The sequence below is a fragment of the Mastigoproctus giganteus genome, chromosome 11, assembly GCF_048544385.1.
Source record: "Mastigoproctus giganteus isolate SK-2022 chromosome 11, ASM4854438v1, whole genome shotgun sequence".
Taxonomy (NCBI): domain Eukaryota; kingdom Metazoa; phylum Arthropoda; class Arachnida; order Uropygi; family Thelyphonidae; genus Mastigoproctus; species Mastigoproctus giganteus.
Window position 1 is genome coordinate 26,321,111 of NC_143585.1, and position 16,646 is coordinate 26,337,756.

General features: G+C 34.4%; 1 protein-coding gene across 3 annotated transcripts in view; it reads right to left on the reverse strand.

The window, feature by feature from the left end:
* The window catches only part of LOC150077822 (uncharacterized), a 179,490-nt gene that overhangs the window by 24,586 nt on the left and 138,258 nt on the right, over window positions 1–16,646 (reverse strand). For 2 of the 3 annotated variants that reach the window (XM_090385473.1, XM_090385474.1), the window contains exon 2: window positions 8,074–8,311. In XM_090385473.1, coding sequence (XP_090241599.1) covers window positions 8,074–8,271 — 198 coding nt within the window. In that variant the 5' untranslated portion in view covers window positions 8,272–8,311. Of the gene's footprint in view, window positions 1–8,073; window positions 8,312–8,767; window positions 9,093–16,646 lie in introns of those variants that run through there. The other variant, XM_090385472.1, reaches the window with a different exon arrangement.

Sequence of the window (16,646 nt, forward strand, 5' to 3'; positions counted from 1 at the left end):
CATACATTGTTTGGTAAACTAAATAAGTTTAAACATGACAAAAATGTGAAAACACATTTTAATTACCAGCTGACAACAGACTGCCATAAGTAAGTGAACAGCTTACTGCATGAAGGTAAAGACAACCATGCCTAAACAAGAGAGAGAGAGAGAGAGAGAGAGAGAGAGAACCCACCATCACCAGTTGTGAGCACCTGGGATTTCTACAGTATCTATTAATTTTGATGTAGTTACTGCATATGCTGCCATATAGGTATTTAGCATACTATATGCTGCAATACAAAAGGTTTGATCAAAATATTTAGTAAAAAATTGATTTTATTCTGTGATAAATATTTACTTTGTTAATATTCTTCAATACAATTTCCTTCTTTTTTATTTTTTTGGCTGATTCTTTATAAGCTTACTTTCTTGCATCATATGCCACTGCGGCCATACACTGTCAATGATCAAAACATTTTTGGAAGAGTCTTTTTTGAATGCTTTTAGGTTCACATTCATCAGCACTAATATCCTTCAAACAATATCATCTTGACCATTCTGCATCAAAACAGTAGTAATACTGCTGGTATTTTTGGCACAGCCCTTGTATTTTAATGTGGCCCAGTTTAATTGATAATGCATGCTGAACAACAGTCTTAAGTTTTTCTCAACTAGTGATCCATCAGTACTCATCATTTGGCATTCCGTGCTGAGGAATAAATTTTTACATAATTTATTTACACATACTGACTGTTTTTACATTAATGTAATATATACATATAGTAAATGTAAAAATAAATAAAAAAATAAAATAAAGATACATATTTGTTCTGGTGTTCTGCCTAAATTAGGGTATAATTTGTGTTGCTCTATGGTCTACTAAAGGTTGAGAAACACTAGTCCATTTACAGGGCAAATTTACCTCTTAAAATATATACACCTAAAATATTTATGACCTGATAATATAGGGTGGCCATAATTAAAGTATCTCTATTCAGCACTCTCTGTAGCTCTAAATACTGTAATAAGAGGAATGCCACCAAAATTAGTAAGTAAACTATTCAAGGCATGGGGAGAAAGATACTGTGAAAAAAAAAAATTAGTTCCAAAATCTGCCAATAAGGAATATTATGGCGGTGTACAAGAGGAAAGACATGACAAAGTACCAACAAATAAATAACTAAGACAAACATTGATGAAATTACAAATTTTTATTTGTGCTCTTTGCAAAAAAAAATAAAAAAACAAAGAAACTGAATTGCACTAAAGTTTTAAATCCAAACTAAAAAATAAGATGCCTAAGAGAGTAGAAAATTTACATAAATCTGAGTTAATTTAATTTTCCCAGCAGTAGAGAGCTATAAAGGCACAGTGCAAACATTGCAAGCGTATTCTGTAAGTTTACTGTTGACAATGCGTCTCACTCTGCTTGATCTTGATCGTGCTTTAATTATGAAGTTCTTTTACGTTAATGAATGCAATGCAGCAGCCACTCTGCATGAATTTACTCACTCTGCTTGATCTTGATCGTGCTTTAATTATGAAGTTCTTTTACGTTAATGAATGCAATGCAGCAGCCACTCTGCATGAATTTAGACGCTGTAAGAACTTATGTCAAGGTTGTTACGGAACCCTGATGTAAGTTGAATGAACTTACGTTTATCAGCTGCGGCAGTTAGAAGGATGATTAACAAATTTGAGGAAACTGGGTCCTTTGTTGTTAAGCCTGCAAAAGGAAGAAAGCCTGTTTCACTTCAGGTAGCAGAGGAAGTTGCAACAGCTATCGTCGACCAATCCATGGATACAGCTGCCGGAACTAGTAGCAGTGCACGGGGAGTAACGAGACAACTGGATGCTTCATATTCCACTGTGTGGAAAATTCTTTGGAAACTAATCAAATAAGATCAGTCACCAGCAGCAGCTGCAAAGAGATGATCCTGAAAAACGAATGGCATTTGCTCTAACGTTTTTGGCCAGAATGTAAGTGGACGATGCCTGGCCATGGAACATTCTTTGGGGAGATGAAGCCCATTTTTATCTTGACGGGACTATCAACACTCAAAACTGCCCAATATGGGCTTCAGAAGCACTGCATGCTGTTCAGTAAATCCCACTGCACTTGCCGAAAATCACCGTCTGGTGTGGTGCGACTTCAAATTTCATCCTAGGGCCATACATTTTTCAGGAATACACCCAGCAGGAGCAGCCACCTGTTCCGTTACAGCACAAAAATATCGTCACATGCTGAGCAATTTCATTATTCCTCAACTGGATGAGACAATTTTTATGCAAGATGGGGCTCCTCCTCATATTGCATGGCCAGTACAGCAGTTTCTCTGGCATCACTTTACTGCAGAAAGAATCATTAGTCGTTTGTTTCCCAATGAATGATCACCATGTTTGCCTGACTTTACACTGTGTGATTTTTGGATGTGGGGGGTCACCTCAAGGCCAATGTCTATCGAGGAAGTGTCCCTAACCTGGCTGTCTTTAAGGACAATGTAACGCAGCATGTGCGGAACATTACTCCAGAGATGTTGCATTCTGCAGTTGAGCATACTGTGCATAGAATGCAAGTTCTGGTCCAGAACAATGGTAATAACATCGAAAATCAACTCCACCATCAGCGATATCATCACCCATCAGGAGTAAACTGTGAGTGAGTTTGGAGATGTGAAATCATTTCCTCTGGCAGTTTAGTTTAGTTTATTTCTATTTTTTTTTTTGCAAAGAGCACAAATAACAATTTGAAATTTCATTAAGGTTTGTCTTAGTTATTTATTTGTTGGTACATTGTCATATCATTTCTCTTGTACAGCTCCATATTATCCCCTATCAGCAGATTTTAGAACTTCTTTTTTTTTTCATGGATCCTTCTCTTCATGCCTTGAATAGTTTACTTACTAATTTTGGTGGCATTCCACTTATTACTTAGAGCTACAGAGAGCTCTAAATAGGGATACTTTAATTATGGCCACCCTGTCTATACACTTACTGATTCATGAATTTTTTTAGTGTAATGGTATAAACCACAGAACATAATAAATAGCAACCACAAAGATGAAGAAAGAGTACCCAAGCCCTAACTAAGGGTTAGCAAGACATAAAAATTCAAACGATTTTTTAAGAAACTCAAATCATAACAGATATGACACAGGGCAACCACGGTGATGATATCAAGACCTTGTGCTTTAAAGAATACCTGCACTTTACCTATTGTTAATAATACAATATCTAAAATTCATAAAAGAATGCCTATTTTTTTTTCCATAAATAATGACATACAATCATTTAAAAATTGATATAAAAATTCCAACTGCCATTACAGAAATAATATAAACATGGTGCTGCTATTTCCAATTTTTATACTGATATAATAATAAATTACTTTTTCACTTTATTTCCTTAATGGTATTACATATATTGTTAGACACAGCATGGCAGACCATGCAACTCTAAATAACATGTTTGTACATTACTGTTAATCAAACTCATAGCAATGCATTCTGTGTGGTAAGTTTCATTTACAGTTAAACTGACCATCCATCCCATTTTTAATAAGAGAGTTAGTTCTGCTTTCTCAACAGTATCCCATACATATTTATTATCTTCCATATAATATCTCATATTTTTCAGTAAGGGTAAAAGTGTCTTTTTTTTAATAGTTTGTCCTGGGCATTCTTTCTTAACCTCCATATTAATGACAAACTTCAATGTTATTTTACTTCACAAGGATAGTTTTTGAAAATAAATGTAGAGATGCATGATTGGGATTCAGAATAAATTCAGAGATGCCCAAAATTAATTTTTGGGCATTCTCCAGCAGCTGTATTCCATTCAGCAATGCATCAACAGAAGGACAAAAATGCTACTAGTACTGAAGTTTCAAAAGTAATAAATTACTAATTACTGAATTGAGTTTTCCTGTTTCATGATTAAAAAAAATAATAAATAAAATAAGATTCTTAAAGAGTCAAGAAATGCTTGATATTTAATTGCTTGTGTTAAATTTTGTCTCCCCTTCCAGCTCTGATATGATAAAGCATAGTTTCCTCAAACATGCTCTTCAGAAATGTCAACTTATCCAAAAACCCCAGGGGCTCACATCTGGTGAGTATGGGCTTGGCAGACCCAGAGTCCTGAGCTGGATATCATCATTCTTCTCTCTCTTGGTGATTCCCTTCTACTTTTGGCTCTCTCTCTCTCTCTCTCTCTCTCTCTCTCTCTCTCTCTCTGGGTAACTGAGGAATCTTTTTTTTTTTTTTGGCTGGTGCAGCATAAGCCTCAGGCTTCCTTGCACCATGTAGCTAATAATACAGACTTTCTCAAAGATCCTCATGCAATGCAAGCCACTAAGGGAATATGCCAGTTCTCTCAATATTTATAATATAACCAATAGATATGTCTAATTTTATTCTTTTATTTATTCATTCTACTTTAAATTAACTATTTTTCCCCCTTCCTGGTAAGCTGCTTTTCATTTTTGAATGTACTTTTAAAAATGTGAAACTATACTGAGTTTTGTTAAACAAACTGTAACTGGTTTCACAGTATGTATTGTTTTTAAGTAAAAAATCATTTTAAAGCTTATTAAATAAACAGTTAACATGTCTTATAGTATATAAACACTCTACAACTGTTATGAGTAATATAAAAAGGTCACTACAATTATGGATCTCTATTCAAGTCAGCAATTAGGAGAAACTTTTTCGTAGACTTTTTTTTTTGTCAAGTTAGTTGGAACAGTCAGATGAAGGAAAAGTCTCAGACAGAAACAGGGTTGGAAGCATTAACATAATTTAATTTAATATAATAATTTAAATTAAATTAAACAAATTTAAATAATTTTCAATTGAAGAACAACAATCACTATTCCTGCATCATGGATCACAGTACTTATACACTACACAATAAATTATTTTCGAAAATTGAATTCACGTTGCACTAATGCATAAAAAGTAGTTTTCAATTAATGAAGGTTAATGGAGTATAAAAAGGAGCAATATTCATATGCAACTTGTATTTCAGTGAAATTCATTCATAATAATTATTTTTATGGCAACAATGAGGATAAAATCACTTATTTAACTTTAGAATAATCACACAATCTGCTTGACATTCTCCCATGCATTATATAATTTTTTACTCTTAAACTAACATTGAACAAAAATAATACTTATGGTGCCATCTGACTGTCTAAAAATATATTAACATTCATCTTTATTGTAACTCTGCTGATAGTGACTTTGATAGGATTTTGAAGGGAAAATGTGTGTGTGTGTGTGTGTGTGTGTGTGTGTGTGTGTGTGTGTGTGTGTGTGTGTGTGTGTGTGTGTTCTATGGTCGGTTTTCTGTTTGTGAGGGGAAACTGGAGCTCCCAGAGGAAACTTTACAACCATGGCCTGAGACCAACTAACTCCAGATACTAAGTGGAAAACCTGAAAATAATTCCAAATTACTGGCATCCGGGCTCAAACACTGGCACTCTACTCAATACAGCCTAGCACTCCTGCTAACATGAATACTGGGCCCCATGACTTTAATATCAGTGCTGCAGATCACATACAGTTTTAAACACTCCATTCAACCATTACCATCAGAGAGAGAGAAATGTGAAGGTCAATGTAAATAAATTGTTTGACATATGCAAATATGGCTGTGGGAAATTAAGAAAAATAACATCAGAGATTATTAAAGTTGTTGGAGAACAGAGATTGTTTGGTAGTTTTTTGGGGCTCCTTGGTAATTCAACTAATTGGGGGTCATACTGCATTAGTTCATAAAGTACTAGATACAATCTTCATTGTACGCCTATACAATCATGTGTTTGTAGGCTGATTTCATATTGTGCAAACTTAAAATTCACAAGATACTCCCTCTGACTGATATCTACTGCAAAGATTGAAGAGAACTTTAGACTTTCTCCAAATCTCTTCAATAGAATTCAACCTCAGATCTCACCAAAGAAATGATATATTAATCTCACTGTACTGTCAGGGAGAGGATAGAAACAAAGATAACTTTTAATAACGTGATATAGAAGAAATTAATATAATTCACAGGGATCATAACAGAGGAAAATTGCTCAAATGGTGATTCTGAACCTGAAATAAACAAAAATATATTAGTATTTTTTACATATTTTTTGTGGCTAGTGCTGTACATGCTTTGCTTTTCTTTGCAGTATCACGTTGCCAATACTAATACTAAAATAATATAGATTCACAAAAAATATAAAATTTGTTCTTATATTTTATTTTTTACAAAAAATAAGATAAAGGCAGATGTGCCATGTATTTATTTTAATAAAGAAATTATGGGGTGCCTTACACTCCACACAATTGTTTTTTCTGGAGCACCCATCCTTAACATATATCAAGTAACTGACTTTATTTATTTTTTTGTTATATTATATCTATTGAATATTAACAAATAAGCGATTTTATGACTTTGTATGTAATATATATGTGAATATATATCTGAACACATCTGAATATATATATATATACACCACTGCTACAGGCATTTCTGGGGGGGGGGGGAGTTTCATCCTGGCAGTTCCCCTTGTGCTCTTCTCATATATACTAAGCCTTACACAGTGTACATTACATGTCATTTTATCACTTTTCTTTGGGTTTCTGTATTTTACCTTTTATGGGATATATTCCAAAACAAAGAGTTTTTCAAAGAATCTTAATTAAATTATCAAATAAAATGAAAAACATTATTATGCATTGCATATAATTATAAATTTATGTATAAATAATTGTTTTAAGCTTTTAAAAGTAATTAATTATATACTAAAAGCAGTACAATTAAAATATAAATAAATAAAGTAAATGGGCAGTAATAAAACTTCAATTTCTGAACATATTTCCAAATCTGAAATTAATGGCAGCTGTTCAATTACTATACTGTAAGTTAGTAAAGTCTTAATAATTTTGATTCACATGTACTAATGCTTTAAAAGGACTCTCTTTTCATAATGAAGAACAGACATATATAAATTTAAAAAATAATAATAACAACACAGTCAGAGCTGGGATCCTCAAACTGTACTTATTAGATACTTATGAATTATAGTAAATGTCTAATATCTCTGTAAATTTTGTTTTACAATTTTTTCCAAGCTTATTTCATGTTTTCTCATTATGTTAGCCAAAATAAGTAAGATTAGACTGATAAATATCATTACGAATTTATAGCCTTCATTTTTAAGTTCTTCATTATAAAACTTAAGTTGAAATTAAGACTTACATTTAAAAGTGAGTAGAAAAATATCTCCAAAAATTAAATAACAGCAAAAATAAAAGAACATAAAAAAAACAAGAATTTCTTTTAGTATTAAGCAAACCAGCTAAAAAAAAAAATAATAATAAATAAATAAAATAAAATAAAAAAAAGATATGAGTGGATATGAGAGTAGAAAAAGGAAAGAATAAAAAAAAGTGACTGGCACCATAAAGAATAAAACAGCATTACTGGTAATTTTTTTAAACTTTACTTTTCCATAAAAAAAGGCAAATTAAATCTGGATAATACATCAGGAAGAACAGGCAACAAATCACAGTTAAGTATAAACTTATTCAAATAAAAGTGTTATCTTGAATAAATGCATATATTCGGAATATATGCATTTAATCAATATTAAGTCAATATTAAATGCATATATTCCGAATATATGCATTTATTCAAGATATATTCGGAATATATGCCTTTTTAATTATATATCCAATCTTCCATGTTTTGAAGTATTATACTTGAAGTATTGAAGTATTATACTTCAAAACATGAAATAATTCGCAAGACTTAACTTTAAACAAATCAGTTTGTAATATAGTACTGTACTGTACTAACAAAACAAGAGATTAATTACAAGTTAAATGTTATGAAATTCCCCGAAATAGACAAATATATTTGAAAACTTTATAAAAGTCCACTTTTTTTTCGTTAACAGAAACTATAAGAACAATTATTAGGTATATAGTTAAACTGAAAGTCAATATTAAATCCGATTAGATATTGCTTTTTACCGTACACATGACCTCATATTTTTAAGAAAGTTTTCATTTACTGATTAGACAAAATTACCTTGTATAAGAAGCCTCCCATTTCGGAAATTCCAACCTTTGACCCTTTTTTAAAGCATGCTAAATAGTCCTTAGTGAGCACGAAGAACCTTTCCTTCCAGCGACTGAAAAATCTGTCTCTCTGCTGCCATAGCAACCCTTTCTTCAAGGTCACTGACTCAAGAGGGGACTCCCTCAAGTCAGTCTGCGATGATATCATTCTGATGACCGATGATAGCTGCTTGAGTGCATTGTCACATCTGTAAATACAAAATATTGCATGCCTGTTGTGTTACTAATTAAAATATGAGTTTCTTTCAATCATTTTATATGTAGGTTAAGAAGTCTCCGAAGTAGGAAGAAAATACTTATCACTTGGAAGTTTTTTTCAGGATGTTTAACAGAAAGGTTAATTGTACAGAAGTATCATTATCTAGTACTATACTGTACTAGATAATGAAGCTCAAACTAGGTGAGTCAAAATGCCCAAGGCTAACAAGTACTATGAACACACCCTTACATCAAAATACACAATAAACACCAGTGTCTGTTAGTAAACATATAACAGAAGACAGAGGGACTACAAGTATGGTGTAACACAATGCATTTAGATTTAATAAAATTCGAATAAATAATCCAGTAATATGCAATTCTCTTATAAGAATAATTCCAAATGGCATGCTAAACAGTTAATAATAGAAAAATAATTGTCGAACCTATTTTAGTGCCTCTGTTGCTCAAGGACAACCAGTTACTAGTCAAATACATTTCCTCAGCACGGCACCAGCCATGACAAAGCTACACTTGGTGGCGGTGTTGGAACGCTGCGGGAGCCGCTTCCCTTGGCGTTAATGTGACGGTATTCCATTTAAATCCATCTTCAGAACAGCTGGACATCACAACCCTCAGTTATCATTTACTCACACACTTAAACTTGGCTTCTGATATGACAACAACTAAACCGAACTTGGTACTTATAATAATCAGTGGACATAAAACGCAGCGTTAAAATCTACGCTCAGAAACGCTTCCTCTTCTTACCATTCCGTCTCTTAAAAAGCTGCTCCGAACACTGGGCAACCCGTAACGTACGCGCACGACGAGATGTGCGCATCGGTTCGGGCAGGAAACCTAGCGTTCCCCTGCGAGCGTGGAAGTGGGAACGGTTTCCTGTGTCGGGAAGTGTCTCCCGTTTGAAGATGAGGAATACTAATGAATCAGTCGATTTTTTGTACTTCTGTTCCATGTGGGACCACAATATGTCCCATTTGTTCCACTAGCCAACAACGAACATGAAAGTCACCTCATTACGTAAGTCGTTTTGAACAAAAAACTAAAAGCATAAATTTCGTAAAAACTAGTTGTTTTCTAATAGAGGCAGAAATTATGAAGTCATTTTTCGACATAGAAACATGAATAAAACGAATGGAAAAGTGTTATGCATGAAGAAGCATCGCTCATACAGGTGTCGTTATACCCTTAAATGTTTTTTTCACTATCCACATTATGCAAGACTTTTATTTAATAAAATAAAAATACATTAAAAACTCCCTGTAATTTCGTTTCAGATTCGGTCTTGAAATTAGCTGCTCACTACACTTAGGTGGTGATTTATATTATGACACTGGCTATATGCATTCCCTTGTTTAAAATCAACGCAAACCTTTAAATTTCATTTTATTATTTTTTAAAATTGTTTCTTGTCTTTCATTTTTTTAAATATCAATTCCCGATTTTTCAGTTCTCAGTTTGTTTAATATCCTCTGCTCTCTTTACATTTAATGTCCATTTATTTTTTGCTCCTTATTAATAAAATTTTTATTTATTAACAACCTGGTTTTATATTATATTGGCATATGATCAATCTAAGCATGTGACAATTTTAATTAACTTATATTTTCCAATTCCAGACTACGACGTTTTACGGGTGTACGTTGTAGTCTGGAATAACTGTCACTAAAGTACACTAAAATAATAACGATCCAAAATTTGTCAGCATCAGCAACTCTCTTGAAGCAGCCACTGCAGTCCCATGGAACGCACTTGAACAGTGTAATAATCAATTTGCCAGAAATCTTTTAAATCGTTGGCTTGTCACAATTTCTAATTTTGCACCTTCAAAGAAAATAACCATCTCTAAATGCTAGAGAAAATGGTAGACCCAAAAGTTGAGCAATTTAAACCTTAAATCTTAAGCAAAAACTCCACAAATAATGGAAATGGATAGGACTAATTCCAAACCGAATAGCATACTCTATAGAAAAAACTAGCCTCAAGTCTTAAGTCATAAAATATCACCTTGAAATCACACTTGCTAAAGGTGCTCTACCAACAGAAACATTACAAACTCTCCTCGCAGTTTGATTCGGAAGTCTGGACGACTTTATTTCACGATTTCGGCAAAGTCACCACGATTCATACCCCATGTTTGATGATGATGTGCCGAGATGCACTTGCAACCATCTTAATACCAAGCCACAACCTTATATCTACTATTAATCAATTGCCTGCAACTGGTACTGTGGGCAGGGATCGGCAAAAGTTATGTAGTTTATTATTAAATGTTAGAGCCCACATCTCATTGATCCCCTCCTAATAATTTCAATACCTTATTAAAAGGAGAATTTTTCCCTTCACAATGGAATTTGCATTCTGTTAGGCCACTCCCAAAAGTTTCCCCGCAAACTGAAGTCAAGAACTTTAAACCCATCTCTTGCTCGTTGTGCTTACTGAAGCTCCGTGAGAAAACAATGTTGAAAACGCTACCAACCAAATTCTCGCCCACAGACCTCAGCAAATTCATTATGCATTCCATGATAGATCAACGGTCAGTAACTTGCATTATAATTATCAATGCCATCGTTGAATCGTTTGAGAAGAAAGCAAAAATGGTAGTTTCATATTTGGATTAAATGGATAAGCTCCTCCAAAATCACTACCACATCTCAGGCCAAATTTGAAGTTTATGCTATCCCTTCATGATAATGGCAGAGAAGAACTAGCTTTCAGGAGCCGCCACATGTCACCCCTTCATGATAACAGAACCATCCAACTGTCCAAAGGAAAGTATACTAGACAAATGCATGCAGTTCATGCCACACATTTGTCTCCATATGCTGGAGGATCCCCTAACCAGCTCTCTACTTCAATTCCAAGCTTCTTACTCTTCCGTCTGTATACACACTGATTTGAGATTGTATCTGCTCACCACGAATTTGTCAGAGACAATCCAGTTCAAGATAACTGTCATATTCCTACTTCGGACCTGTTCTGTTTGGGCTTTCGTGTTTTTTTAAGATAATTTAACGTTTTATTTTTATTAATACATTATTTTTTTCTTTCATGTTTATTTTATTGTAGCTGTTATGTTATCCTGTATAATATTCTTGCGGTTGCACCTCTGCCGTTTAACCCCAGACTTGGTGCCCTGAAGGGTTTTGTAAAGTCATGGTACTTATGTGTCCTTTACAATAAAAATAATTTATTCACCCCCCCCCCCCAACATATACTGCCGTTTGTGGGAGAAGTGTTTACTTCTGATAGATTTAAATTTTAAAAAATATATATTAATAATAATAATAAACAATTTAAAAAATTGAATATTTTTTTCCATTTTCAAGGAGAGGGCGCACTAATCTCTTGTCTAATTGATAGTGTCAATCATAAATGATATCGTCTGAGTGTGTGGAAGACATTTTGTTGGTTATAAAATTATCTGTGAAATTCTTTATTGATTGACTTATGTAAAAGCACGATATTCTTCGCATTTAAGAGGAATGCTTCCAATGAGGTTAGATTTAAAAAAATTAGTCGTAATAGAGCAATTCATATTGCACGTATAATAGAAAATTCTTAAGTTAATCTTTTACTAAAAATGTTGAATTTTATTCTGTTTTATTTTCATTTTATTTTCATATATAGCATAACGATAACGTTTCATTTAGATAAAGGATATTACTGATCAGTTATCAGTTATTTTAATTTTAGAGTTTTAAAGATCTTCCAAATCCTATAGTAATCCGTTATATAATACATTTACCATCAATGTATAAATTTTGTGCTGGTAATTTTTCATTAATTCCTTTTAATTACATTGTAATTGTATGGGAAAACCAGTACCATGTTTATTTATTTGTACATAAATTTCCCCAACTGTGCTTTTGTACAGATGTTCTCTTACATAATTGACTTTTTGAATATATTCTGTTAGCCCTGTCCCTCAGATATCTAGAGCTAATTTTAAAGTAATAATAAACTATAGCAGTATATGAATAATTTAGAATGTGCTCCCGGGTAATTAAGTAATGAGGCGCCATTATATAGTGTCTTTAAAGTTGTATATACTAATACTGGTTTTCCCATAAAAGTTCCTTCCGTTCAGGCAGGAATCGAATTGAACCCTTTGAGTGATAAACTGAAATTGGTCCTTTTTTTTTTTAGTTAAACTAAAGTCTAGCTAAAATTAACTGAAAAGCAAGGTCCTCGCGATATGCATTCGACTAAGTCCACCAGTTGAATTATGCATTTCAATAATTATCTGTTATGCGAAACCGCTTAAGTTATCGAGCTGAGTGCAATGACCTCCTAGATGTTCATCATCTCTTCTAGTCACCCTCAGCAACATGAATTAATATCTTTAAATATCTCTGTTTATCATTCCTGCCAATTGGAGTACGCATGTGACACTCAAACTTTTTTTTCTTACTCTGCTGCTACAAATGCGTTTGCGTTAAGTAGGTTAATAAATAATATTAGACATTTTTAAATTAAGTTCGTATGAAGAACATATGAAATACTAGTTTGCACGCATCGTTGCACATCTGAAAGACAAAATATATCGAGGAATATTTAAGAATTTTATTTATTTTTGTCTTGTTTTCGTCTTTCATTATGTTAGCTTGTCTGTTGTCGAGCCTTATCGCATTGTGGTAACAATTTTGGTCCGTTACTGGCTACAAGGAACTGCTTTTATTTTTGAAGTCGCCGAACCTATACAATTGCATGTATCTCTGGTTATACTTGCGGGAACAACATATAATTCGGTTAACATATAGACCTGTTGTATGAGGTCAGAATGAGTTACAAGAGAATTGGAAAATACTCTTCATTCTGTATAAAGCACGCTCAAACCCGACGAAACATGTTTTGGCCACGCGAAAGCACCAGCCAAAAAAAAAAAAAATTTCGAGTTATCCTGAGAGAGAAAGAGAGAGAGAGAGAGAGAAGTAGAAAGAAATCTCCAAGAAAAAGAATGATGATATCCAGCTCAGGACCCTGGGTGTGCCACGCTCATACTCACCAGATGCGAGTCCCTGGGGTGATGAGGAATGTTGGCAATTAACTCGTGATGGCGTCCTTTAATTCTTCAATTGAGCGTGAATTGGTCACAAATGCTAGCTCTTCAAGATATCCCCGCAGAAGAAAATCAGGAGGAGTAAGGGCTGCTAATCTTGGCGACCAGGTCCATCAGAGATTATGCGATCTTCAATCACAGATTTCACTGTCTGCTGTTGTTATTGGGTTTTTAGGAGCAGCGGCGACTAAGGCCATGTTGCTCCGTGTATATTACCTGTAAATTGCGTGTGTTCTGAGGTCAATTTTCTGTTTGGACGAAAAACCCGAGTTTCTGGGAGAAAAACCATGTCACCCTCGCCTGAGATCAGCTAACTCAGCCACGTTGCGAAAAAGATCCATAAAAATTCCTCCCATCATTGACGGGAGTCGAGCTCAGGTCTTTACCACCCGGTGTGGGGGGAACGATCCTACCAACTGTGCTACCCACGAGGGCTCACTGTCTGCAGTGGTACCGTAAATATGTATAGACGTCTTGTTGAAACATCCTTCCCAACAGGCATCAATTGAGATATGAACCTCTCTAACATTTCCAGATATTGCTGGGCAGGGCTATGCAAATAGGGGGGGGGGGAATTGGATGCACTGCACCAGGGACCCCGATATAGGGCGGTCCCAGTCGAGGGAGCCCTCAAAGTTTTAAAATAAATAAACGAGGCCCCTTAACCCCTTTTGCATTCGGGCTCCCCAAGTACTTTTTCACGGCCCTGTCGCTGGGTGTTGATTGTTTTAAAGAAAACGGCCGATGATCCGACTTTCATGGACTGCAAGTTTTCTGCAACAACGCCTGAGGTATTGCACGGTAGCTTGTGTGCCTTGAACATTCCTGTCAACACTTCTGCAAAAGAACTGCATTTAAAATATCACTCTACAATAAAACATTTCTGCTGTAGAGTTTATGCCATGGCTTACTACAGAGGCGAATAGCAGATGATTGCGCGAATGACTTCGCATGCATACGATGTATGCTGCCATCTGTCGTTCCGATTTACGTGTTCACCAAATTATACGTTGTTCCCGCAACTTTAACCAGAGATATATGCAATTGTGTGGATTAGGCAACTTTAAAAATATCCTGTATAAAAGTTTTAATATTTGAATTATAAGACGTACGAATCCATCTGTAATTAAAATTTTAATTATTTATTATTAAAATCGTAATTACAGTATAACTTATTATGGAGCGAAATCGATGAATATCCGTAATGTTCTCGTATTTGTAGTGATTCGTAGTATAAATCACTATAAATTTTATAGTGTAGTGAGAAAAAAATAAAGTACACTACAGTTATTTTTACTTTCGAAAAACTGAAGATCCAAAAATTCCAACTTACAGGCACAATAAATTGGACTCTTAACGTATATTTCCATATAATAAATTTAATATCTCAAATAGCTATTTAAGAATTATATTTTGTGGACTTTTAGGTGAAATTTAGGCGCAATTTCTGACATGAGACCTCTGCGACATTTTGTACCGAATTCATCAACACTTATTTTTCTAAAAGGAAAAGTAGTAAAATAAAAGTCTAGACGCATTCGTTATTCTGTTTATTTTATTTTTTTGTTTGTTTCTCATTTACTACAATATGTACGTATATACTTTTTCCACCAACCTTGTTATATTTCTGTTTAACGGCCAGACTTCACCAAATCGCATTTGTTAGCTCTTGAATTATCTGAGATTTGGACGCATCCTCGAACAACCGACCTGGAAAATTTTTAATTACCAGTTGAGCCGGCGGTATTACGCTGGGCGATGGGCACTCTTCCAAAGGGCAGTTCATATATCCCAGATGGATTGCAGTGTTTACTTTGAGTAAAAGACTGTAATTTTCAGATGATAAAATTAAAAAAGAATAACGGCTCTTTTTAATTCTTAAATTTATAAAAAAAAGAATGGTTTAAAAAAATCATGGACAAAAATTTCAGAAATTAATGTAATTAATATTCCAGAAGGGGAATAATTTTTTTAATACAATAAACCAGAAAATCTTGTCGCAAATTACTTTTGATTTTGTTCACGGTGCAAAAAAATTATAAGCGGACCAAAAGCACACAATGCAATTAAATTTACTTTGAGAAGAGCTTCTTTCGGTTGATGTCCCAATTTTGGAATTTTATTTCTAGCTCAGCATTCGACCTGAATTTCTCGTCTCCTAAATGCTTTTTCAGCAGAGCAAACAGATGGAAGTCATATTGTGACAAATTAGCATTATATCAAAGGATGGGAAAGAGCATCCTACGCTAATCCAGTTAGCTCGATTAGTCATATACGGACAGAAGGCATCTTGGTTGATTGTTTCTGAAGTTTTAGAGAGTTTTCGGAAAAACACATTAGTAACCGGGGCCGTGCAAAGGTACTTGGGGGGCCCGGATGAAAAAGGGATTAAGGAGCCTTATTTATTTATGTTCAGACTTTATGACTCCCTCGATTGGGCCCCTAGATCGGGGGCCCTGGTGCAGCGCATCCAATGCACCCCCCTTTGCACGGCCCTGTTAATAACTATCATTAATTTTACGGACCTGTTCAAAAAATGAACGTGAATAACACGTTCCCTTTGGAATCCCAAAACATGGTGGCCATCATCATCAGATTTGCTTTGCTGAAGTCAAACTCTTCAATTTTCAAAAAATGAAAAGGTTGTTCTATTCCTGAAATCGTTCATTCAGATTCGAGGAAATGCATTGATTGCAGTTTCTGGATTGCATTGTGCGCATCATTCTACACGTATTCGTGACCCTCCTTGAATGATTGTACCCTATGAATATTGAAGTCCTTCCAAGTTTTCTCTCCGCACTTTGCTTGATGCCTCCGATAAATTTCAGGAACTTTTACTTCCCCCTTCCCTCTTTGGTGCGAAACTTAATAATGCATCATTATTCTACAGAACTAGAAGCATGCGTAGATGCCATCTTATTACGTGCACATATAGGTTGCTATGACAACCAAACGATTGCGGTTCCATAGAACTTATAATGTATGCGCAAGTTTAAATAATTTCATCAGACATGCAGGTGAGCATGATGAATTAAATTTTGTTTTAGGTGATGTCAGTTAATCATCATGCAGTGATCCACGGGAACGTTGTATCCATTATTTAATCTCCGTAAAGTGATTCTGACAATTGAAGCACGTTGTCCTCTTCACTTGTTATCATAAAAATAGTTCTGCCCCGTAAAGCCCAGAGAAGAGAAGAGAAGAGATAGAAATAAAAAAGAGTTCTGGACAATGCTCCAATA